Below are 26,726 nucleotides of genomic sequence, written 5' to 3'. Positions count from 1 at the left end.
CATGGGGTGCAGGGCCCAAGGACTTGGGCCATCCTCCACTGCACTCCTGGCCACAGCAGAGAGCTGGCCTGGAAGAGGGGCAACCAGGACAGAATCCAGCACCCCGACCGGGACTAGAACCCGGTGTGCCAGAGCCACAAGGCGGAGGATTAGCCTAGTGAGCTGCGGCGCCGGCCTAAGATAATTTTAACCTGGATTCCAGATTCCTCATCACTTAAATGTGCTATTTGTCAATGGAGTGAGTGTCACTCGTCCAGCACTTTGTCCAGCACAGTAGATACTCAGGAAGTGGTGTTCACTTCACATCCAATTCTTCCTGCTGGAACACCCCGCAGTCTGTGCTGCTTATAGGATTCTCTCTTCATAGATCTTGTCCTGTTCTCCTGATGCTGAAGTTTCCATATGGCTCTTCCTTAAGATTCTGGGCTCAGTGGCATTGAATCTTTTATCCTCTTTGTGAAATTCAAGAAACCCCTTCAAAGAAAAATGCAGGTCCACACACACCACCCAAGATGGTGGTGGACATTCCCCACCTTTCTGTTGTTGGCTCCAGATGAGAACTCACTTTTTATGTTTGGGGAATCCAGCATTTTGAGTTAATGTTGGTAGGTGGCAAGATCTCATGTCCACTTGCGGAGTCAATCAGGCATCTGGCAAACGTGGCGGCCTGCAATAAAGACTGGTGGACCAGACATGTGCATCTGGTCTGTTTCAGTCCCAGATCTTCCTAAGAGGGCCCCAGTGCCTTTTCTAGGCTTGCTATTCAGGGCACCAGGACACGTACCCTTCCCAAGTGTACCAAGGGTCATCACCGTGTGGAAAAATCTACTCCTGGGAAATGGTCCCCCAAATCTCTGGCTTCCTTCTTGTTAGCTTTCAAGTCTGCAATGTTCTGACCCTAAGAAAACTTCACATATTATAACCCAGCTGTACTGATAGTGCGTTCATTTCTTTTGTGATGGTATAAACTCTTGGAAGAAAGAAACCACTCTACTTACCTCTTGTCTGTCATCAAGGTCAGCATAGTGAGAGGCATAAAGACAGGCCTCAATAATAATAATTATTTGTTGGGTAATAAATATATGAAAAATATTCAGCATATGAAGAATATTCAGCCTCATTGGTAAGCCAAAGAAACATAAACTTAAATAACCACAACCTCCCTTCCCCATCTAGCAGATACGGCAAAAGCAAAAAGCAAAATGTTGACAAGGGTCTGGGAGAGTGTGACATTCTTTAGCTCCACAGGAGGGCAAGATATAAATCGGTACAAATTTTCTGGAAACTTCACAGGACACACCGATATTTTGTGTTATGTTTCTGCCATTTGACCCAGCAACTGTGTTTCCAGGAAACATTAAGGCTGCGAGCCATCATTAAGACAGAGTATTGTTTACAATAACGAAAAACCAGGAACAATCCATTAGCAGGGATTTAGGCAAATCAACATGGTGGAGTCAAACAGTGTAATAAAATTGGTAAAAAAAAAAAAAAAAAGACTGGTAGAGGAATGTTCCTTCATAGTCCATGATAAAAATGACTATAATATATGAGGGTATTTCAAGAAGTTCTTGGGAAGATAGAATCAAAAGACAATTTTTTGGATACAAAAATACTTAGAAATCTGCGCATGATTTTTTAGTACTCATTTTCCATGAACTTTTTAGACTCCCTTCAATTTTTTTTGCATCAAAATAAACTTATCTTTTGATTCCATTTTTTAAGGACTTTCTGAAGTACCCTCACACTGCTGAGTGCAAACAGCTGGTAAGAAAGCAGTAATATCTCATGGGAGGGGGCAGTAACACAGAGAAAGATACATATGTACACACAACAAAATTCAGAATATACACACCAAAAAATTTAATAGTGGTTACTGCATGGTGGGATGTGAGTGATCTTTTATCTTTAACTTCTGTTTGTTCTAAAAGGGAATCTTATTTATATGAAAGACATACACATTTACACTTACTGAATAAATAATTCACCGTAAAAGGATATAGCCACTCTGTAGAACCCATTTAATCTTAACTCTGCTCTGTTGCTTCAGCCTCATTCCCAATTACTTTCTTTCCTAGAATCTTTCTTAAGAATACAGATAACATGAGGTTACTTCACAAAGTAAAAGAAAGTGGAATTAAAAGATAAGTTTATTTTGATGCAACAGTACTTTGAAGTCCATGCATAGTTTGTTCAGAATATGCATTTTCCATGAACTTTTTGAGGACCCTCCTGTGTGCCCAGAGGCAGCCATTGTTAGTTTTCTGCATATCCTTCCAGGTATATTTTGCAACTCAAAGATAAAAATGCACATTTGCACATATATACTTTTTCTTATATAATGGTAGCATACTATTTATGCTATTCTGCATTGTGCTTTGAGTTGTTTTTTTTATCAGCTTTATACACACACATAATTTAAAAAGTCAAGTGGCTCTAGAAAAGGCATGATGTGAAAACCATTTTTAAATAACTACCAACATTTTAAATCTTGCCTTCTATTTGCTTAAAGTTAGCTTTCTACTAGGTTGCTTTGTCTCACAATATGCCTGATCAGTTTAACTACTGCACATCACGTATACTTTGAGTTCTGGAATAATGTCTTCTTCCTTCAGTTATGACATACGATCGCACCCAAGAAAGCTGCGGGGGAACTACCAATCCCGGACCTCTTTTATCTGAGCAGGCACTGAAACAACTTAGATTGACAATCCGCTCTAGTTCACCTTTGAAAGGAGAGTGTGGCCATCCAGCGTCCCCACTCAAGTCCAGGGGTTTTACCAAAGATAATCCTCTTCTACTTTTCATTTCTTTGGACCTGTAAGTTTTCTTGAAACTACTTCCAACTAATCAACCTCTTCTAGAACTGTATGTGACAAGTAGTCCCTAAACGCTGGGTACACATCTCCCCGCTTCCTTTTTTTTTTGACAGGCAGAGCGGACAGTGAGAGAGAGAGAGACAGAGAAAGGTCCTCCTTTTTGCTGTTGGTTCACCCTCCAATGGCCGCCGCAGCCGGTGTGCTGTGGCCGGCGCACCGTGCTGATCCGATGGCAGGAGCCAGGTACTTATCCTGGTCTCCCATGGGGTGCAGGGCCCAAGTACTCTGGCCATCCTCCACTGCACTTCCGGGCCACAGCAGAGAGCTGGCCTGGAAGAGGGGCAACCGGGACAGAATCCGGTGCCCCGACTGGGACTAGAACCCGGTGTGCCGGCGCCGCAAGGCAGAGGATTAGCCTAGTGAGCCACAGCGCTGCCCCCCCCCCCCCCCCCGCTTCCTTTTACTTTTGTGGCGTCACTGGGTTGGTTACTTCCTGATTCCCCCAGCCTCAGGATTTTTATATTTTGTCCAGCTTTTCTCTTGTTTTTCTTAGGAGGAAACAGTTTGGAATGATAGATTGAATAGGAAAGGCTTAGTCACTGATGTGCTGAGAGTCCCTGTTGGTCAAGCAATTGATCTAATACTTGATTTTCCTATTTGTGAAAGAGGTCCCTGAGAATTCTAAGGCTGACTGACTTTGATTGTACTAGGGAGGCAGGCATATGTAACTCACATTGCTCTCAAGAGTATGTAGCAACAATCTTTTTAGGTTACTAGATTGGCATCTTTGAACAAAGGCTAAGACATTTTTCCTGGAAGTCGCTGCCTTCTTAAGACCCAATGAAAGATGTCAGATCAAACATAAGGTAGCAGAGAGAGAAATAGGACATCTCTGGGCACACACACAAGATTTACACTGTCCTGAGGGGCATCTGTACAAATAAATAAGTATGCTTCAAGAAGATTAGAGAACCAGAAAGCTAATGAACAAAAATTGTTATGTAATAGTTTATTTGCTAGGAAGCCTATTTGCTTTGATAGGGAAGGGCATATTTGTATTCATTAACACAGATGTTTATATTTTATCAGATGGCTTCACTGCCACAAGTTTATAGAAACAAGTGAAGAAGAGTGGCAGGGTGGTGGTAGGGGGAAGCATTAGAGTTCCTTTGCCACAGAGACCTGTACTGTGTGGATTGGTTCCAAAACATTAGGACCTCTCTGAGTTCCCATTATTTTTTCTTTTATCTAAGAATGAAAAATAAAAGACCTTCAGATATAATGTCGCAAGAATTTATGTCTAAACACAAGCCATTTCACCTGGCTCTTTTTGTCTGTCAACATGGATAACCAAAGCTATCATTTATTGAACATTTATTTTTCAATACGAATTTTCTACACATATTGCCATAGTTCATCCTCTGGATGACACTATTAGTTCCATTTAAACATATAAATCAAGGCTCAGAATGGCAAGTAACTTTCCCAGAGTTAGGACATGTTGAACTAGGACTTGATTCCAGATCTGTCTGAATGTAATACTCTTACTCTCTTTTTAAAGATTTATTTATTTGAGAGGCAGAGCAATGGAGAAAGAGAGGGAAGGAAGTAGAGAGGAAGGGAGAGACCAGGGGAAGAGGGAGGAAGAAAGAGAGGGAGAGGGAGAGAAAGAAGAAAGAAGGAAAGAAAAAAGGAAGGATGGAAGGGAAAGGAAGGGAAGGAAAAGGAAGGAGGGAGGGAGGGAGGGGGGAGAGAGAGAGAAAGAAAAAAAGAAAGATCCATTTGTTCACTCCCCAAATGGCTGCAACAGAAGTCTGCAACAACCAAGTCTGGGCCAGGCTGAAGCCAGGAGCCAAAAACTTCATCCTAGTCTTCCACATGGGTGGCAGTGATCCAAGCAATTGGGTCATCCTCTTCTGCCTTCCTAGACACATTAGCATGAAGTTGGACAGGAAGTAGAGCAACCAGGACTCTGATATGGGATGCAGACATCACAAGTAGTGGCTTAATTTATTGGGCCACAGCGCTAGTCCTGACAACCTTAATCTTGATGGTACAGAATACTACTACATCAGCACTCATTTATTCAACAATGCTTTGTTGAGTGACTGTCCTGTGTAATAAAACCAAGCATGGAAGATGACCATGTTTCCCTCAGATAATTTTATCCTTCCCTCCCAGTTACATCCCAACTTAATTCCCTAATATTTCAAAAAAATTTTCTTTCAAAAGCATGAAACTCATTGCATAGAACAGTTTCATCACACTGATATTAAAAACAGACAAACTCCAAGTGCCACTGCATAGAGTTCTACCATATCCTATATACCGCTGGGGTCTTTGCTCTTTAGTTTGTGACAGAGAAGAGGGACTGAGGAAGAGAATAATTTTCTCCTCTATAAAAATCATACAATCTTGATAGATGTGTGTTGGAAGTTTTATACTACCAATAAACATCCATATTACATTACTTAATGTACTTCTTGTTTTTGTTCACTATATAAATTTTTTATTTCATTTTGTACTGGATTAATATTGAATATGGCTATCTACTTCAGTGCACAAAACAGGCAAAGTAAAAGCTTTAGTTGATAATGACAATAATATCCATCTGTTAAAAATGATGTGAGTTGGGCTGATGATGATGCTAGTGCTGGGGAAGAAGTTATAAATTTTTGAGGAGGAGGGAAGGTGGGATTTGAATGAAAAAAATCATATGTGACCCAGAAAAAGGAAGTTTTAACTTAAACTCCTTCTTTGGTGATAGGTAATAATTATATACCCGAATAATAATTAATTTGGAAAAACAACTTTCTAAAACTAATTAAGAGCTGGGACAGACAGAATGAAGATGGACAGGTTTGCATAGCATGCAGAAAACCAAGACAGTTTTCTGGAAATCTCTTTAGTGATAAAGGAACCAAATATCCTTCTTTCATTTTAACTTTAGCTTATGCTCAGACTAATCACATTTGACCAGTAGAGCTGTCACTCTAAATTCAGGGAAGGTGCTGACCCATCATGTTAACTAAGGTTCAATCAATAGCTTTCCTTCTCTCAGTGTGGTTTATAATCAATACGACCTAGTGGAACCCATTTTCTAGATTTCACATTTAGCTTTACCAAAGGGAAATAGCTCTCAGAAGAGGTTGGGGTAGGAAGCCCCCAGTTCTCTGTCAACACACACCTTTGTTTTTGGAAGTCTCTTGATAGTATTTCCTCTGAAATTCTCTGGTCATTGAATGGGTCACCTAGGATGGCTCAGGAAGAGCCTACTATGTTTTGGAATGGTCATGAGTTTTATGCAGCAAAAGAAAAAATGTCCATTATGATAAAAGTACAATTTTATTTTCTTCTTATTTCCTTTTCATGTGTGTATCTTTTAGTGGATTTTCCATGATTAAGGTAAAGATAAAGAACTGTGCTCTCTTATGCCAACTGAAAATACATTTCACTATCTCTTTGTTAAGTGCTCATGTGAAAAGACATAAAGCACCATAAAAAGTTTATTAATTATAAATCAATGAGCTTAACATTAAAATACACCATTTATTCAAACACATACACACATAAAATTTTGAAAAAACAAAAAAACTACCCATAGCCGTATACTCAAAAACAAAATAAACACCATACGAAATATAACTGGAACATAAAAAGGGGCCTGAAGCCTCAGACTTACTGGCCTGTATGTTCTGAAATCAGAGGAGGCAGCTTGAGGATGGGAAATGGCAACCAAAATGATCTTGCAGAAAGCAAAGGATGACAGACAATGTCCCCAGCCACGGCAACTTCTCTGTATGCGAAAGAAGGCTGAATGTGGGGATGACATGTGGGATAGTAGGTAAGGCCACCACCAGGGCAGCTCCCTGCTAGTGGCTTGGGAGGAGCATCAGAGGGTGGCCCGGGCACTTGGGCACCTGCCACACATGGGAAACCCAGATGGAAGTTCCTGAATTCATACTGGCCTAGCCACTGCTATTGTGGCCATCTCGGAGAGCGAATCAGCAGATGGAAGGTCTCTCTCCCTCCTCCCCCTCCTTTTCTCTGTGTAACTCTGACTTTCAAATAAACAAATAAATGTCTTTAAAAAAAAAAAAAAAACAGAAGGCTGAACAAAGGTGTGATAGTGCTGAATCTTTTATCCATATCACAGTTGTGCCAGGAGTGATGAATGTGGTAGCAGTGAAATGGGAACTGTCATGTGCGGAGACACAAGACCAAGCCACCAGCCGCCATAATGACTGAAGGTGTGGTTTCTCCACTATCCATGGGACCTGATTCTGGACTAGTGATTATGTCCAGGGTGAAGGTAAAAGTAAAAAATGCTAGAAAGGGGGCATGTGAACAGTGAGTATGAGGTCAAAGCACACCCCACACCAGATGGATTTATTACTTAAGATTCCAAATGCTCAGAACAGGTGCAAATAATCAGGTAATGATTTAATTCTTAAGCAATCAATACATAAACTAAAACTGATTAGAAAATGCACCTGAAATCCTCAAAGAACTGCAGAATATGATAATATAAATAAAACAAAGATTATGAGAAAATAACCACTGAGATATAAATCAATAAGTAGCTATGAACTAATTATAAATCTTGGTATTAAAAATATAATAATTGAAATTAAACTGAAAATGTAAATAAATGAGATAAACCCTAGACTTATCAAAATCAAAGAAGGAATTTTTAAATTAGGACATACTACTGACAAGGTGCTAAGGCAGCAGAGAGATAGAGCAGTGAAAATATGTATGAGAAATAAAATAAAATAAGACATGTAGGGTGGTACAAATAGTAGTATTAGAAATATGTATATTTATAAATACAAATTATACAAATTCAGGGATCTGTTTGTATATAGGTGTATTTTTTTCTCTTAAAATAAGAAATAGCATGAATGGTAGAAAAGATAATGACTGAAAGCTTTCATTTAAGAGGAAAATTCTCTGATATAATAAAGAGAATTTTAGGAAAATCAAGGATAAAAATGTAGTCTTAAGAAAAACTAGAAGCCGGCGCCGTGGCTCAATAGGCTAATCCTCCACCTTGCGGCGCCGGCAAACCGGGTTCTAGTCCCGGTTGGGGCGCCGGATTCTGTCCCGGTTGCCCCTCTTCCAGGCCAGCTCTCTGCTATGGCCAGGGAGTGCAGTGGAGGATGGCCCAGGTGCTTGGGCCCTGCACCCCATGGGAGACCAGGAAAAGCACCTGGCTCCTGGCTCCTGCCAGGATCAGCGCGGTGCGCCGGCTGCAGCGGCGGCCATTGGAGGGTGAACCAGCGGCAAAGGAAGACCTTTCTCTCTCTGTCTCTCTCTCTCACTGTCCACTCTGCCTGTCAAAAAAAAAAAAAAAAAAAAAAAAAAAAAAAAAAAAAAAGAAAAACTAGAGAGAAAATACAAGCTGTCTATGAAGGAACAATAAGACTAATAGTGGAGTTTTAACAGCAACAATTCATGCCAGAGGCCAATCTTCAAAGAGTTGAAAGGAAATAAAGGAAATAAAACTCTGTCCAAAAGAATCTTATACTTAGCTAAACTATCACGCCAGAGTGCACTCTCATAAATCACAAGACCTCTATCAAACACCTCAAAGGATATAATTTAACAAAAACAAATATAAACAAACAACAAAACCAAGAAGAAAGCAGAGAAAAAAGGAAAAGTCAGCTAATTATTTTGGTAATCAATCACTGACAAAAATCAATTTTTTGTGTGTGTGTGGTAGAGAGGATTCAAATTCTATACTAAATTTAAACAATGAGGGAGGTGGGGAAAGGTCAAGAAATACTAAATGCATGATAGGTTTCTTATGCTATTCTTTTTTTTTTTTTTAAAGATTTATTTTATTTGTTCGATAGAGTTACAGAGAGAGGTAGAGACAGAGAGAGAGGTCTTCCATCTGCTGGTTCACTCTCAAGATGGCCACATTGGCCAGAGCTGCGTCAATCCAAAGGCAGGAGCCAGGAGCTTCTTCCAGGTCTCCCATGTGGGCACAGGGGCCCAAGGACTTGGGCTGTCTTCTACTGCTTTCCCAGGCCATAGCAGAGAGCTAGATTGGAAGAGGAGCAGCCGGGACTAGAACTGGCACCCATATGGGATGCTGGCACTTCAGGCCAGGGTGTTAACCCGCTGCGCCACAGAGCCGGCCCCTTATGTTATTCTTGAGAAAGACCAAGGTGCTAAAGGAGGAAAATGAGGGTGAAGGAGAGTACAGTATACAAAAAATACTCAAAGTGATAGGGTAATTAGTATATACACGTGATGATCACAATAAATTTAAAAAGGTTAGTCTAAATGTGGTAGGTTAAATAATGGCCCTCCAGCAAGCGCTGTGGCTCACTAGGCTAATCATCTGCCTTGTGGCGCCGGCACACTGGGTTCTAGTCCCGGTCGGGGCACCGGATTTCTGTCCCAGTTGCCCCTCTTCCAGGCCAGCTCTCTGCTGTGGCCAGGGAGTGCAGTGGAGGATGGCCCAAGTGCTTGGGTCATGCACCCCATGGGAGACCAGGATAAGCACCTGGCTCCTGCCTTCGGATCAGTGTGGTGCGCAGGCCATGGCAGCCATTGGAGGGTGAACCAACGGCAAAGGAAGACCTTTCTCTCTGTCTCTCTCTCTCACTGTCCACTCTGCCTGTCCAAAAAAAAAAAAAAAAAAAAAAAAAAATGGCCCTCCATAAATATCCATGTCTTAATCCCTGAAATCTAGGGATATTTTGTCTTACATGTGGAAAGGGACTTTCAGGGGTAATTATGTGTCTTGAGATGAAGAGATTATCCTGGATTCTTGGTCTGGGCCCAGTGTAATCATGAAAGTCCTACATTAGTTCACTTTTTGTTACTTTCACTCAAATATCTGCAAGGAGCTTCTGGAGAAAGAGAAGGTTACTTCTGTTTACATTTTGTAGGTTACAGCCCAGGATTGGGCAGCTCCACAGTCCACTGTCTGGTGGATGCTGGCCCTGGTAGAGGGGGTACAGAGGAAGGATCACACGGTGAGACCGGCAGCAGAGAGAACAGCTACACAGGACTTCACCCAGATCATCACCCTGCTGGCAATATACTGGGGCACATCCCCAGTGATCCAAAGACCTCCCATCAGACCCACATCGCAGATGCCATTAATTAGATCAAATCTCTACCCTTAATCCTTCAAACACTGGCATGAAGACAGCAGAGTTCAAACGCCTGCGTGAGTTTTGGGGTGGTAAGTCCTGCTGTATACATAACAAGTCTTTGTAAGAGGGAGTCAGGGAGATCAACGTCAGACACAATGTGTAAGGTTGGACGCACAGGTCACAGAGCAGAGATGACGCCGCAGGCTTTGAAGACAGAGGAAGGCACATGAGCCGAGGAACACAGGTGGCCTGCAGAGGCTAGAGAAGGCAAGGAAACAGATTCTCCTCCAGACTCTCACAAAAGACCCATTTGAACTGCTGACTCCCACACCATAAGCTAATAAATTAATTACAGCAGCACAGGAAACAGATATTCCTGCCAATGGATGGACAGATTATCATCAGATTTTAAAAAGTCCAGCCTCAATTAAAAATGATTCATCTTAAACACATGATATGCATAAAAACTAAAAATAGAAGAATGAAAAATGATACCTGGAAAATAGCTACTAAAACAAAGCTAGTGAAGTAATATTATCAGGCAAAATAGAATTTGTCAGAAAGCATAAATGAGTACTAAAATGAAAGACACATTGTGAAAAAACAAATAATATATCAATAAGTAACAGCAAGCATGAGTTTATACACACCTATCAACAAAGCCTTAAAAATAAGTTGTGGGAATCACACAGAGTAAAATTATTTATATATATTTAAATATTTATTTGAAGGTCAGAGTTACACATACACACACACAGAGAGAGAGAGAGAGAGAGAGAGAGAGAAAGAGAGAGGTCTTCCATCTGATGGTTCACTCCCCAGTTGGCCACAATGGCCAGAGCTGTGTTGATCCAAAGCCAGGAGCCAGGAGCCAGGAGCTTCCTCCGTGTCTCCCATGTGAGTGCAGAGCCCCAAGGACTCAGGCTATCCTCTTCTGCTTTCCCAGGCCATAGTAGAGAGCTGGATCGGAAGTGGAGCAGCCGGGTCTCGAACAGGTGCCCACATGGGATGCCAGCACTGCAGGCAGCAAGCAGTTTTACCAGCTATGCCACAGTGCCAGTCCCTATTTATATATATTTTAAGCACTTCAAAAGTATCACTATTTAGTTTTTAGGAATTCATATATTGTATGATTAAATGTAAAAGCATGGCCTAATTAATTTTATAGTAAAACAATATTGAGGGGCCGGTGCTGTGGCGCAGTGGGTTAAAGCCCCAGTCCGTGGTACTGGCATCCCCTATGGGTGCCAGTTCAAATCCTGGCTGCTCCACTTCTGATCCAGCTCCCTGCTAATGTGCCTGGGAAAACAGTAGAATATGGCCCAAGTGCCTGGGCCTCTGCACCCACGTGGGAGACCCGGAAGAAGCTCCTGGCTTCTGGTTTCGGATCAGTTCAGCTCTGGCCATTGTGGCCATTTGGGGAGTGAACTAGCGGATGGAAGACCTCTCTCTCTCTCTCTCTCTCTCTCTGGCTCTACCTCTCTAAATAAATAAAATAAATCTTTAAAAAAAAACAACATTGGGCATTAAATTAAGTATAAGAACAACAAATTCATGATATGGTTGCCTCTGTGCAGAGAGAAAAGGAATGGATCAGTGAGGAGACCAAACAGGACTAATGTTTGTGTTAATGTTTGATTTTTATGCATTAGATTGTAGGGTTAAGCATCTCTGGAATTCTTCTGTACTAAAACCATGTTAAATAGCCCCAGTTCTCCACCTCTACAGTCAGGTATTTCCACGCTGCAATAGAAAGAGGCTAGCCCACAATTCAGGGCGCTGAGCGCCAGCAGACTTTTCTCTTGTGACTTTGGTCAGTTCTCGTGGACTGAGAGAACCCAGTTATGTGATCTGCTAAGTGGGGACAGTGGAGTCCCAAAGTGGGTGGATATGCGTTAGGAACACAGAGTGTCCTTTTGCATAAATCATACTGTCCTCAAGAGTTTGAACCAAAAAGCAAGTATTTTCTTCTAAATATATGTCTTAGTAAACAAAGCCATAATTTTGAAAACCCATCAAAACAAACAAACAAGAAGTATAACAACTGTAACTGTCTCTGGTTCGTGCTCACTTCTTTCCTTTGTCCTCACGATTTCTTTGAGCCATTTCCTTCTGCAGATCTAACAGCTCAGTTTGAGGACACAGCGAATCTACCCACTGCAGACTGAGGAGCACTTCATTCTCTCTTCCCTTTACACACACTATGGGGTGTGGTACCTCAGGGACATATCTCTCAGAAGGCCTTGGTGGGGCTGTGTGTAGGGGGGATCTCACTCTGTCATTCCCTCTCTGCTATTCTGTCAATCAATCAATCAATCAATATCATTAAAAAGAAGGTTTCGGGCCGGGAAGCCCCCGCAGCCCCTCCGGAGAAGACCCCTCTTAGGTCTGCAGTGTGAGCTCAGGCAGGCGGGAAGGATGCTGCGTATAAGCAGAGCCCGCTGTCCACAGAGCAGCAGCCCGCAGTTTAAAAGGAGCTCCCTGGTGATGGTCACCACTTTCAGTATCTCTTAAGATGGACACGGGCCAGCATGAGAAATCTCTCTGGGTGTGAAATGCCTGCCCACCAATCTCCTTTCAGGTCTGTCTCTATTTTGTTAAAAGAAGGGCATAACTTTGAATTTTAAAACTCTTTTAAGAGCAACAGTAGTGAAGAATTTTTGTACTCATTTACATATGTGAACTGTATTACAAAGGCTTAAAAAAAGCAGATACGTAGACTATGAGTCTGGTTCAGACACACAGTTGAAGGAGTTACAGTGGGTTGGAAAGTGACACAGTGGGGATGCTTTGCATATGTACATACGAACACATCTCGGAATAAAACAAAGCCTATCTGGTGATCTTACCTCTTTGGGAAATGCTTCTTACTGCTCGTCCCCTGCCTTTCAGCAACTCCTGCTTGTCTAGTACAGTGAACATGAAGCCACATCCTCTCCCCATTCACAGACCCGCTTCCTTACCCAGCGATCAGGGGGAAAGAGCGTGGTCTTCTCAGACCACCAGAGGGCCAAAACCAAGCCTGTGCTTACTTACAGGCTGCGGTGACTTACTTAAACTGTATCCATTGCTGTTCCTGCCTCATTAAAGTGGGGATTAAGACAGCATTTTTCCTCACTGAGTTGTCGTAAATTCAATACTGTGTATAAAGTGGCAAACAGTCAGAAGCAGTGAGTGTGAATTATAATTAATGTCACCATCACAACCACCAAGCCCACTGCTAGGTGCTGGGAATTCAGGGCTGAGACAGAACCCACACACAAACACGGAAGGAGAGTCCACGGACCTGAGGAAGAACCCAGTGGCTGGCAGTCTGAAGGACATGCGGCAGCCCCGTTCTTTCCTTGCTCCCACATTACTGTATGATGTATGGCAAGTGACCAAGACCAAGAAATGTTTGAAAAGAAATGTGCTTGGATGATGCATCACAATTCCTGCCTCCTGGGCCCAGGACTTCTCAGTGTCACACGATGGTGGCCTCTTCCCACAGATCAAGGCACTGCAGGGGTGGCGGAGGGCCAACTGAATCCCAAGGTGTCACTACGATCCATAACGAGGCTTTCAGCTAACGCAGCCAAGGCTCAATTAGAGTCCAGAATAAAAGCGAGAGGATTCCAGATGTTTCCAAACAAGTGCTAAGCAACGCACTTGCTCCACCTAGCAAGAGGCACCCATCAAAGAAGGAACTGCCACATTCTCACTGTTCAGAGAGAGAGAGAGAGAGAGAGAGAGAGGGAGAGAGAGGGAGGGAGGGAGGGAGGGGGAGAAGGAGAACACAAGAACTCTTGTTGAGAGAGCCCTTGCACACAGCAGAGCCCACACTGTCTAATGGGCCTTGCTATACTCTCTTCTCACACCACTGACCTTCTGTGCTGTGCCCCTCCCCCGGGTCAGAGCTGATTTATTGGATCCTTCCAAATGAGTCCCCCACCAGGAACATCTTGGGGGGATGGAGCTGGTATTCCAGGCATCCCAGAGCAAAGGGGAACCTACTGCTGCAGGGACACGACACTCTTCCTCAGAGTAATCACTCTCTCATAATAATCAGTCTTTTTTTATGCTTACAATAAATTAGGCTTTAAAGGAACAAAGTAAATATCATCTTCATTCTTCATTCCACAGTATATGAAGAGGTCTGTTTTTTTATTTATTTATCTTTTTGCATAGCATTTATTTTGGAGAAATTCAGAATCCCTCCAAGTGTCATTTATTTCCCCAGCATCACTGTGAAGGTGGGCTTTCAGCTTCCTGTCTGCTAACCCCCCTGTCTGATATGCACAGATGTTTCCTGCTAAAGGAGAATCTCATCACAGTGGTCACCGTGACGTGTGGCCGTGCGTGGAGAGACAGTGAGCCCGGCTGTAGGATAGCCAGCAAGGAAAGAGAAGAGCTTCCTGCGTCTGAATTTGTGGTAGATTTAACTACAGAACAAACAACTATTTATTGGAACACTTTCCTAGCGCTTAACACTTTCTGTAAGAACAAGTTTGAAGCTTTGGGACCATATATCAAGTTGAAATGTAATAAATGGTGTATCAGTTTCTTTCCACTGCAGTTAATGTCTAAGTTAGCATAATTCAATTTCTATGATGTTAACACATATCATAATTACCAGGAAATCCAACAGCAAGCCCGGCTGAAATATGAAAGGAGTTTGATGAGAACTACAGCGGAAACTACTTTATGCCACAACTCAGTGAGCAGCAGTTTTTCAAGAGAAACTTGAGGGCAAAACACACCCTGCAGTAGACCATTACATCACACATTTAGCTCCTTGGACCCTGGGCCTGGTGACTTAAGGTGACACTGAGGTATCTAAGGATGGAATCATGAAAGCTTTGTGGGAAAGAAAAAGTCCCAGTGAATGGCCAGCTGAGTCACTCAATATACAAGGAGGCTTCACAAAGCACATAGAAAATGTGTATTCTGAAAAAAACAATGCATGGATTTCGAATTTTTTTTGCAGCCAAATAAGCTTTAAACTTAATTGTTCACAAACCTTTTGACTTCTCCTTGTTAAACACTATATTAATAAGCAACAACAAAAAACCCAATGGATCTGTGATGTGCTTATTAAAAAAAAAAAGTCCAAAAGTTGCCATAGAAAGGGAAACCTGGTGAAACTTGAAAATGAAAGTAGAGGTGCTGAGAACAGTTGCTGTGTTTGTCCTTAAGCTTTCTTGTGATTTTTGCCTGTTTCCTTCTTCCAAAATCCACTCAGCCCCTCCTGTGCCCATCCACATTGTGCTACATGGGTTGGTTGACTCTTCCTTCCCACCATCGACTCTGTACCGGACCGGGAAGAAACCACTCTTCACCAATACCCTGTACTTTCCATAAAATACATGAATTAATGATAAAGACGAGTGGAGGTATCTTTCTGTAGGATTTTTCTTTATATTAATATTAATTAATTAATATTAAATAATATTCTTTAAACAAAATCCACAGGGTGCTGGAGCAAGATTGGGGTTGTATCAGAACCATATGTTAAAAAGATCAGTGATTATACATTAAAATGGCTACCTTTCATGAGTGACAAAAATAATAAAAGGTGAATAATGATAATGACAAATGACTGTTAACTGGGACCAGTGTCTCTAGTGAGCTGTCACACGTCATCAGAAAACTACAATCCTGTTCCTCCTGAGAGTGACTTTTATAAAATTGATAACTTGATTCTTCAGAAATATATGACAAATGCTGATGCTAAATGTTAGCTGTCATTCAAATTTCAGCAATTGGAGAACAGGAGGGCTATGCAACTTAATCTTATATTTAAATTTAGAAAGCTATTTATAAAAGAAAGAATACTTTGAACTACTATATTAGAAATTCCTAAATTCTTCAAAAGACTATATTATTTCTATTCTGGTACAAAAAATAAAAAATTAGCTTATAGAAGTCTAGCAGGTCTTAATGTCATTATGAAATATGCAGAAATGAGACAAACTCATTTCTAAAGTCATTTTATGATCCTTTTGTATCTATCTTTGCTTTGCTTTTTAAACCCTGCTTTGGGCAAATACTATCTTGTATTTCATACATAGTCACAAATTATCTTAAAATGCTCTTTGAAGGAAGAAAGAATAAAAATGGAGTAAACACACAATTTTGTGGCCAAAGGATTCAAATGAAAGGAAACTCTTACAGAGATATTTAGGAGGTATTTTTGGAGGGCTGGGATCAGATTAAGGTACAGTTCATTAGGAAAGCTGGATGACCTCTGTAGCATCTTCCCAAACTGGGATTATGTGCAAAGTATTTGCTTGTTTACCAAAAGACATGCACACTGTGTTTCTTAATCAACAAAAGGATCATAATAAAGAGGAATTAGACATGCGAATGTCATGGTTTAATGCAGTTTAACCTTGCAAATCCCTGCTTATGATAATAATTTTCAAAGACTTGTTGCAAAATTTGGGCTACTGCCCGTAAGCCTAAACTGTGTTTACATGACTCACTCACCATGCATGCTCGAAATAATGCGGGAATGTAGGATTGGTTAGACAGGTTGAGAATTCTGGAAGAGTCCTTAAGGACATAGATATTCCCAAAATCCACTTGAGTGGGATGTACGTAGATAACTGGGCCTTCCCCGACACTCTTCAAGTAACATACCTGTGTTCCACGTGAGAGAAAGAATATAGGAACAGGTGAAAATGGCTGGCCTTTAAAATCAATCACAATAGAAACTTCCAGCTATCCCCTTCATTAAAAACAGAGGCATAAAAGGCCTCTTAGGATAAGTGACATCCCTTCCCACTGCTAAGGTATATGGGATGCGTGGATGGCCATGTGGGGTTTGAGTACGTTTGGATGTATCAGCAAACAGATTTCCTAAGTAATATAGCACTTGCATTTTACTACTGAAGAGTGAAACGTAAAACTTAAAACTAGAAGCAATCAGAATATTTGAATATGGCACATGCCTTAAATTAGGAAGCTCAAAATGTTTGACAAAGCGTCCAGTAACTTAAACTGCAGTTCAGAAAATTGGTTCTCACCACAGGAGGGTCTGGGCTCCCAAAGATGGAGATGTAAACTGTGGACTTGTGTGCTCCGATGACCTGGGTCTCCAGGATCAGCGGTATTTGCATGGTGCTCCGGGGAGGGATGACCCCGCAAGGGGTGGGACTGGAAAGCAGCACTCCAGGAGCACTGTCATACACCTGGTGGGAGAGACAAGCCAGGGGGTGAGCAAGCCACGCATGGTACAAAACAAATACACTCATTCATTTAGAATTAAGTGGAGTGTGCACAAGGCCAAAAATCCAAAGTGCTCAAGATGCAGACATTCTCCACAGTGTGAACTGGTTCAGGGCAGTAGCCTTGCACTGCCAACTTTCTCAGCCTGGCCTCTGGCCTTCATGCTTCATTTCCCACCACCTTGTCACTTTGCATTCTGTCAACAGATGCCACTGGGGTGACCTGAATACATATATTGCTTGCCATCTCCAACCATGTACACCTGTGGCCCCTCTTCCTAGAATGTCCGTTCCCTCTATCTACCTGACACAGTCATCCTGATCCCCTCCAGGTGTGATCAGTGCTCCAGGGTAGAGGTAGAGAGCATCCTGTGAAGTTCTTTCCACAGCATGTGAGGACCAACACTGTAACCATCCACAAGTCATTTTCTCCATGGGCCGGAAACCTCTCCTCGCTATACACCCACTTTCCAGCCCAAAGCATATACTCAGTGTGTGTGTGTGTGTGTGTATTTTAATGAGGAAATGAATGAATGAATGTCATCTACCACTTCCCAATGTGTGTTCCTAGGAGAGGTGTTCTTTAGTGTAGTACTAGCATTTGTGCAGCAAGAACAAATGAAGTTTTAAACATCCCTTGGTCAAATAAACTTGCACAACTCCCAGAAAGATGTCTGAGTACCTCAGCTCCTTGGGACAAAGCCACAGCATGCAGGTTGCACACATCCGGAGTACCCTGTGCCCTTTCCACATCTGGTCTGGCCTAACATTCTTAATCTAACTTGACCACCTTGTGCAGCACGAACCCTACTGAAGCCTGTGGCAAAAGGAGAAAACAGTAATACTGGTCCCATCTACATCCACGTTTTGATGATTTTTTTAATTATACATTCTTTCGATTAATTTTAATTTCTTAAATTATGGCATGAAAATATTATGCATCTTGATTACTGAGTGCTTGGCTTTCCCTTACATCCCCCACTTAGGGCAAGTAATTCACCCTTTTTGCAGCTCTGAAACCAGAGGCGGCATTGCTCTGAGATCCTGAGATGACTATGAGGGCCAGCGTGCTCTGAGTGTGGGATGCAGTTTCCATCAGCTACACGCTTGGCTTCTGAGTCTACCTCAGAAAAGCCCACGGAATAATTCTAACTCCTTTTACATAACAGCCCTTTGACTACTGAAAGGGAGTTATCTTATCCCAGTCTTCCAGGGTCCAGGTTCAAAACTTGAATTGGTTATAAAAATGTCATGACAAGAACTGAAGATGAAAAGATGAAATGCTGACTGTTTGACCAGTGGCTATGTCCTTTTTTGAGCTGTATTTCTGTGATGCAGCCTAAACCTGCATTGATTCTGTAGTCCCCATACTGCTCTTTAAATTCACATTGAATTTATAGCCACAAAACCCCCCACTTGATTGTTTTGCATGAATTTATGTTAGAGTACTATACTTATACAACTAAGTTTTAGACCCAAATGCATTCTTGGTAAGCCGTATCTCATTAGGAACTTTCCATTACTGCAGAGGGTACAGAGCTTTCTGAATCTTCTACCTAGTCTGCCTAGTCTCCCACCTAGCCAGGTGGCAAGGCACAGGGACAGAGATACATTTCATAAAACGTTAAAGGATAATTCCTCCTTTCTCATTCCTGTATTGCCTCTAGCCTTTTGGTCCAACAAGTCCACTTATAAATATTGCATTGCTATATCTTAGTGCTGCTGTTCAAGTCACAGCCATGGGCAGAAATGAAAACCCTAGCTAATTTCTCATGCATGGTTAATTCATAGGCAATTATTTGCAGGTGCATTTCTGCCTGTTGGCTTAATTGACACTTTCCCTTCTTTAGCAAGGGCAATTTCCCTGGGAAATTAACAACCGTTTACACCTGCAGCTGTTCATTCATGCAGATGGTAATCCAGCTGTGGCTTTATAACCCCATCCCCACATTATTTGAGGGTTAAAAATCAGAATTATATAAGGTCATGTGTTCAGGAACATGGCTCTTCAGAAAGATCACTCTCATTGAAGGGGTTTAATGGTAGAAACACTAACACCAAAAAACAAGGACTCACCTGAGGCAGGACCTCGTAGTATCCTGGGAGATCATTGTGATTGACAAGTTGAATCATTTTCTTATATGGATACTTGAGGAAGCAGCGCCCAAAGTCCACCTCTTCATCAACCAATCGGAGGGTAGGTACAATACACCTGCTCGAAGGAGTCCATCAATTCAAAACAGAGAGCTTGTTTACACATTGAACGCGGAGTCCCAAGTTAGATACATTTGTCACTGTCACACAGTAGTTTTTCTTTAATAACTACATTAATCATTTTCAAATCTCTTTTGCCATCCCTCTCCCCATTCCTCACCCCCACCCAGTCACCACTTTTTAACCAAAACAGGACTAGAAGCAGGACTCCTTAAATGGAGTATGGTGGGTAATGACTAACATTTCCATCATTCTTTCACACTTGGCCTTTGGCAAGGGGCCCCCGTGTTGCAAGTTCCTTAGAGTAGTGGATCTATATCCATGTCAAACAGGGCCAATGCCATCAGCATGAGGTCCTCACCAGCTGTGACACTTTGGAGCAGTCAGAAAGTCCCCCAAGGACTAGCAACAGTTCACATTGTCTAAATAATGGTAATAATTCTAACTCTATGCACAACAGCTGTGTTGGATGGGGAGGCTCAGGCAGCTGCTCGGCCCAGAACTGGCACCCTGATTGTGGTTCTCCATAAGGAGGGGGTGTGGCAGGGGGTGACAGAGGCGGAGTCATGCGCAGGGAGGACAGGAGTTGCAGCCCTGTGTTTGCAGTTGGTCTTTGATTAGGTGACTTGTGTTTTCTTTTGTGTCTGTAGCTCTCAGTGTCCAACCTGCTGTATGTCATCGCTGTAATATGTAACACAACGGTGAAGAGTACTGGCTTTTGAATTCAAGGGAGCTCACTCAAATGTTGGCTTTACCAGTACAACCTGTGCAACTTTGGGCAAGTTGCTTTCTCTCTCTTGGAGTCTCATTTCCCCCAGAGGTAAAATGAAGGTAATTCTGGGTATTAATATTAACATAATTTGCTCTTCTTGTGTTATTGGGGAAAATCCAGGAGATAATATGATTGAAGGGCATGGCCCATCACCACGTGAATACTCAGTAAGAGGAAGTGAACCTGTGGCAGAGGGCATGATGAGCTCTCTCTGCGGGCTCTCTCAAGTCACTTCAGGTCCAAGTTCTAAAAGCAACTCTTCTGTTGAGAGTCAGCCAGCAGTTCCTACAGATTATACCAAAAGTGATTTCATGAAAGAGGCTCTCTGTGTCCCCAAAGTTTGTGATTTAGAATGAGTTGAGTTGTTCATTTTTAGCTAAAATGAAAACTGTCAGTTGACCCAATGCCCTTCCTAAAGCAAATCCTTTACTGCTTGAAACACTGTGACTGATAGAGTTTATAATATTGGACTTAGGTCACAGAGTAGATGTTAGTAGGAAACCCATAGCTTTTGTAGGCCTTTTTATGTCTTTTTTTTTTTTAATTCAGGATTTCCTACTGATTTCTGTATGGGAAAGGGGATCGAAAGTATCTGAACAAGCCTATGGAGAAAAGAAACACAAGGTTAGAGTAAAAGGCAAACTTGAATATGGAAAGGATCAAATGAAAGACCTTCCAGGGAAACAAACAAATAAATTAGGTCTTAAAGGAATACTAAATAAGTCAAAGCAAGACAGTATGTTCCCAACCCTAACTCAAGTTCTTTTAGGGCAATTATGTTTTGTCTTCATTGAAGCCTAAGACACATGAAATGGTGACAATTATTATCTTGTCACCAAGCAGCCTATCTGTACCTTCTTTAAGATATATCTCTCTAAGATTCAAGAAAGAACTAAGTTCGAGAGTTCAAGACTGACACATTAGCATTCTCAATTTTACTAAGTCATTTTCTCTGTTTCCTATAGATAGCATTTTCATACACATACTCGAAAGTCCCAGATCTGGACCCTGTTTTCTTTGGGAAGAGTGTAGCCTCATGGCTTTATTCAGGATCCTGTCATCATTAATGGGTGACACCACTGCCCTTGTCACCACCATTGGCAAGATTGTAACGGGGTCAAGGAGACACAGCGAGCAAATGGCACAGCTCAATGCTCTCTCTCTCTCTCTCTCTCTCTCTCTCTCTCTCTCTCTCTCTCGGGAAAAGTGGGTGTGGTTCTGAGGAGCTGATATGTCAGTCACAGTAAGAGCATTCTGGAGCAGGAACCTCTTGGCTCAACGGATCCTCCACTACAGGAGTGACAGCAGCACTCTCCTGCTGTGTACTCTGGAGAGCTATGCAGAAAATAAAACTAACAACTCTTTCTCTCTTCCTTCTAAAACCTCTTCAGTTCCGTGCTTTGAAAGTCAGACCCCTTAGAGAGCACTGTTCTTAGCATTCATCAAAGCACACGTGACTCTTCTTAGCTCCAGGGAAGGTGCTTTAGAAACCTTGGCTCTTTGGACCTTTGTCCTTTGCATATCAGGTTCAGTTTCCCTTCCCAGGAAGGCAGAATAAAAGCCCATGTGCACTGGCTGACAGGGGAGCTGCCTCCTGGGAGGTGGCCCGTTTCTGGTGACTTGGGGTGGGGGCAGGGTGGGGTGGGCTGTGGAAGAGAGAAAGCAGATGAGTGATACCTGGCTGTAATTAAGAGTGCCAGGACTTCTTCTCCAATGCCCTCCACGTCCACCACCAGTGCCAGCTCATACTTCTGCACCGTGTTGGAGCACAGGGTCACCTGGAAAGAGAAACGTGAAGCGTTGTTCCTCTGTGAGGCCAGCTCCCTCTCGACACAGGAGAGAAGGGAGCAGGGGAGGTCCCCCATGGTCAGTGTGGATTCCCCGTGCTTTCTGGACACGTGGCCTTTTATGGCTTCAGTTGAACGAGTGGGGTCGGGGCATGCTGAGTGTTTTCGAAGGCCAGGTGAGGAACCAAATGGCTTCTTCATACAATAGCTTTGTTCATTTCTGAGATATTTTATCAAAGAAGCCATCCACCTGCACAAACGAAAAACCACCAGGGAAGAACAAGAAGATTACACATACTTTAATCATGATAATGTTAATCATTCCTTATACCTCTGGGCTGTATGAATTATGAAAACTCAATATACTGACAAAACACTACAATGAAACTTGTCTTACGTAAAAATAAGTGGAAATAACCATGTCGGTTCCAGAAAGATGGCATAAGAAATCAATTAATCTGTTTTATAAAATCTTGCCCCCTTTCCTGTATTCATTAGTAGAGCAGGGAATAGCAGTGCTGAAGAACGGCCTATCTGAAGACAGCATCTGGCCAGAACACGCTTCCATTCTTATCCACTGCTATGAGACTTCTGAAAGCCTTGTTACAATTTTTAATTGCACTGAAATGATTTGTACTGGAAGAGATACTTGTAAGTCTAGAAAACAGCTTCTGGCATGGGTTAGGGCTTCTCTGTCCATAAATTATGCATCAGATACTAATTAAAAATGTTTTGGTTGCACAGGGAATCATTGGATGCAAATCTGAGTCCACACAGACCTGGCTGAAGTGCAGATCAAGGGGGAAAACTGAAGCGTGGAGAAAGCTTTTCCAAATATAAAGGGAAAAATGAAGATGAAGTCATTGATTTGGAAAGAAAACTGGCCAGGCTTGGAGGGATAGAGAGCATCCCAGTGTGGCTGTAACCCTTTGCTTCTATATCGGGGCTGTGGTTAGAAGAACAACAAGTAGTTCTGGAACAAGGCTGCCAGAGATGCTATGTTTTCTAGCATCTTCCTGTGCCATCCAGAAGTGGGGGAGAAAGGAGACAATAAGTCTGAGCGTAAAAAAATAAAGACTCAGTGCCGCAGCACTCATCAGGAGAGCCACAGTGGACAGTCTTGAGAAGTTGGAGTGATATAGGAGGATATCAAACCTCACCAGGCCTGTGAGACGCCCTTGGAAGAGCAGAATCTCCCAGGAGAGATTTAGGATGAGTAGATTTGAGGTGAGATATTAGAAAGCCTTAAAAAAAATCTGTAGGGACAAAATGATAACTGGATTCAATTTTCGATGGTACCGACTGAAGAGAAAATGACTAACCTTAGCTGTGAAGTATTATCTCTTTCTCTTTCCCAGAAAGTATAAAATCTTTTCAATTTAGTAGCCTTCAATATTGCTAGACCTAACTGTTTGAAGGAGCAAAAGTAATGGGAGACAGCTAAAACCAGGTTAACTGTGAAATAATTCTGCTGGCAGCCCTGTGAGGCCATGGCCAAGGTACTGCAAGGTCCTGATTTCAGCCACAGCATGGAAGGGGGAGTTAGCTGCCTCCTCCCCGCCCTTCCTGTGGAGCCAAGCACAAAGCCCTCTTAGCATCACCCCTCTGTATTCAGCATACAGCCTAGATTCGTGTTAAAAGTTGTCGTAACTGGAGAATCAGTCGTAATAAGCTGGATATCATCTTTTGCATAAATCCAGATATTTATTGGTTTCAAGGATCTGAGTCTGAAGCGGAGAAGAACCTATTTATCACTGAGTTCTTAAATCTGTTTCATATCAGTACCAAAGGGTGCTCAGTGGAGAGCAGCATTTTCACTACAAGATGCCCAGAAGCCACTGTTCCGGCGAAGATGGTGCATCCACTGGAGCAGTCAGTTTCTAGGCCCAAAGCACGGGGGCCTGGTTTCTTTTGCTGCAGTCCTCTCTTACACTACAGGACTGCTTTTCCACTTGAGTTCACAGGAACTCCCTTCCCCTGACACTGGCCCTAACAGAGTGAACGCTGGAGGGGATCCCAGTGACTCACAGTCCCGCTGCTTGGCTGTGTAACACGTGTGCGGGAAGGCTGCGCACTTTACCTTGATAGCTGCAAATCCCTGGGAGCGGATGGTGCCAGAGTTGGGCGTGATGGTGAATTCCTGTGGTTTCATGGTGGGTGCTTCTTCCTTGGTCCAAGATGGTCTTTTGTTGTCTGAGCACAGCTCGCAATTTGAAATGCTCTGACGGCCAGGGCCATCCCCAGGGATACGCAGTTTGAAGGTCACGGGAACCAGGGAAGTATTATTGAGTGAACACATCAAAGTGTAAGAAAACCCTGGAAAACAAATATGAGGTAAGAAACAGAAGTCCCCTGAGGGCTTTTCTTGACCCTCAACGTCTCCTAGTAACTGCCAAACCTCTTGAATAAACTTTGTATGCAATTCAATGCTGTTTAACTCCAACTTGCACTAAATATTGTTTCCAATAACATGCATCACTCATCCTTTTGCTGTGTATTCATTCAGTGACTATACACTACGTAATTGCTATGTAGCAGATTAAACTGTAGATAGAAAACAAACCCTTTGATTGTCACCCAGGCCCCTCCAAAGAGACAGCCTTTATTATTAGTTTGCTGAGTTGTCTTGCAGAAGTATATTTTGCATTTCTTTTTCTGAATAAAAACACAGATTAAAAAAACCCACAAAATTATGTGAGCTTTTTTTATTTGCCAGGTGTGGAAGGAGACATGTGACCCAGAGCCTGCCAAGACATGACAGAAGCTGTCCGGGACCTATCTGAGATCCTGCCCTCAGAGTTGATGCTACAATATCAGATAATGGCCTCTCCCAAGAGAGGTCTTACCATTGGCCTCAAAGCCAACCAGAAACGAAGCCCTTGGTTTTTGCCTTCCACGGACAAAGCTGCTTTGTCCTGTTCTATCAGCCCTCATGCATTCAGTTCAGGGAGCCTCATGCTCCTTTCCTGAGACATGTGGATCTTCCTTGCCCGACAAATAATCAACTGAGCTCTGATCTTGGATTCTTTAGGCGGTCATTTTATCTGCTGCCACTTTCAGAGCAAGGAGAATTATTATAACCATAAGACAACAACAAAAAAATGCTTATTTACACTGGATGCACCTCTACCTTGAGCCCTGCTACAATAAACTATGCTGGTCTACTGGAGTAACGACTGTTATGGCAGAAGGTATTTTGAACTGTTCTGCTTCTGCCCCACCACTCAGCCTTTGTCTTCACATTAGGACCATGGGAGGAAACACAGTCAAGTCTCCATTGTGAGACCATATCTGCCAACCTACTCAGAAGAGATCTCTATGGAAAAAGAATGGGGAAAGGTTGATCAATGGGTATTAAGTTATAGTCATATAGAAGAAAGAAGTTCTGGTGTTGCATACTTCAATAGGATAACAATCAATACAAATAAAGTGATATATACTTCAAAAAAACTAGAAGAGAGGATTTTGAATATTTTTAACAAAAAGAAATGGTAAATGTTTGAGGAGACAGATATGTTTACCCTGATTTAAACATTATACAATGCTTATATGTATCAAAATATCACATGTATACCACAAATATGTATAATAATTTTTATGTGTAAGTCAAGCAAAAATAATTTTTTAAAAAAGGAGAATAACTGTCCAATTAAGTGTACTTAAAAGGTTATTCTTAGAAATTGCAGCATTACTGTTAAAAGGCCAGATTCACAATCATGCAATCGCTCCATTTGACTTTTCTGAACTTGCAAAATAGTGACTTCTGGAACTACACATGCTTCATCTGTGTTTTCTCTGGGCATTTTTGGATTAAATGTTCCACTAAGGTAAGGTGCATTATGGAAAGTTGACCCTATAAAAATTCAGATGGGTCTTCCAAACCTTGCTCATTTTTCCACAGAATAAAGCCAATTATAAGCTACTAGTTAGAATGATCCCTTGTACTAGCACCTGTAATTCCCCATACTGCTTGTTAAGAAGCCAAAAGGAAGAGAATATTGGTTTGTTGAAGACTGAGCTCACTAATAAGAATGTTATTCCTAGGTTTCTGGTTGTTCCCAATCCTGTGACTATTCTATCTACAATTCTACCTAAATACAAGTATTTCACAGTTTTAGACTTTTATGCTCCCTTCCTTTATTGTCTACTAGATAAAAAGTCAATATTTGACTTTCCTTTTTTTGGAGTAATTAGCAACATGATTGGGCAGAATGTCTCAGGGATTCTCAAAGGCACCTCATGTTTCTCCCAGAACTTAAACAGTGAGGTAAAGGGCAACATTCTCAAGGGGTTCAATTCTGCTTCCTTTTGTCCCTAAAAAGGCCTGAAGCAATGAACAGAAAAAGATCATAAAGCCGCAAAGGAAAAATTCCAGTTCTTTAAAAAGCTGGAACATCATTTGGAACACAAGCTCTCTTTTTTTTTTTTTTTTTTTTTTTTTTTGACAGGCAGAGTGGACAGTGAGATAGAGAGACAGAGAGAGAAAGGTCTTCCTTTTGCCGTTGGTTCACCCTCCAATGGCCGCCGCTGCAGCCGGCGCACCGCGCTGATCCGATGGCAGGAGCCAGGAGCCAGGTGCTTTTCCTGGTCTCCCATGGGGTGCAGGGCCCAAGCACCTGGGCCATCCTCCACTGCACTCCCTGGCCATAGCAGAGAGCTGGCCTGGAAGAGGGGCAACCGGGACAGAATCCGGCGCCCTGACCGGGACTAGAACCCGGTGTGCCGGCGCCGCAAGGTGGAGGATTAGCCACAAGCTCTCTTCCAAAGAATATTCCCTAACCAAAGAGACTAGTGAGTTGATCCAGCAA

The 26,726-nt window shown here is 42.3% G+C and overlaps 1 protein-coding gene and 1 long non-coding RNA gene across 5 annotated transcripts in view; one reads left to right on the top strand and one right to left on the bottom strand.

Moving 5' to 3' along the window:
• Window positions 1-26,726, bottom strand: part of HYDIN (HYDIN axonemal central pair apparatus protein) — a 409,263-nt gene that overhangs the window by 198,305 nt on the left and 184,232 nt on the right. For all 4 annotated transcript variants that reach the window (XM_051847253.3, XM_070062720.2, XM_051847256.3 and 1 more), the window contains 5 exons: window positions 23,999-24,234; window positions 21,809-21,909; window positions 19,222-19,357; window positions 16,945-17,109; window positions 16,406-16,558 (listed from right to left, as the gene is read on the bottom strand). In XM_051847253.3, coding sequence (XP_051703213.3) covers window positions 16,406-16,558; window positions 16,945-17,109; window positions 19,222-19,357; window positions 21,809-21,909; window positions 23,999-24,234 — 791 coding nt within the window. The remainder of the gene's footprint in view (window positions 1-16,405; window positions 16,559-16,944; window positions 17,110-19,221; window positions 19,358-21,808; window positions 21,910-23,998; window positions 24,235-26,726) is intronic.
• On the top strand, window positions 20,014-26,003 carry LOC149121009 (uncharacterized). The gene is made up of 3 exons (XR_016225408.1): window positions 20,014-20,190; window positions 22,663-23,145; window positions 24,635-26,003. It is a non-coding gene; the product is annotated as an uncharacterized LOC149121009 (long non-coding RNA).

The sequence above is a fragment of the Oryctolagus cuniculus genome, chromosome 18, assembly GCF_051225735.1.
Source record: "Oryctolagus cuniculus isolate XC-2025 breed Fujian yellow rabbit chromosome 18, ASM5122573v1, whole genome shotgun sequence".
Classification (NCBI taxonomy): domain Eukaryota; kingdom Metazoa; phylum Chordata; class Mammalia; order Lagomorpha; family Leporidae; genus Oryctolagus; species Oryctolagus cuniculus.
The sequence above is the reverse complement of the archived record's forward strand: the minus strand, read 5'-3'. Positions and strand labels throughout refer to the sequence as shown.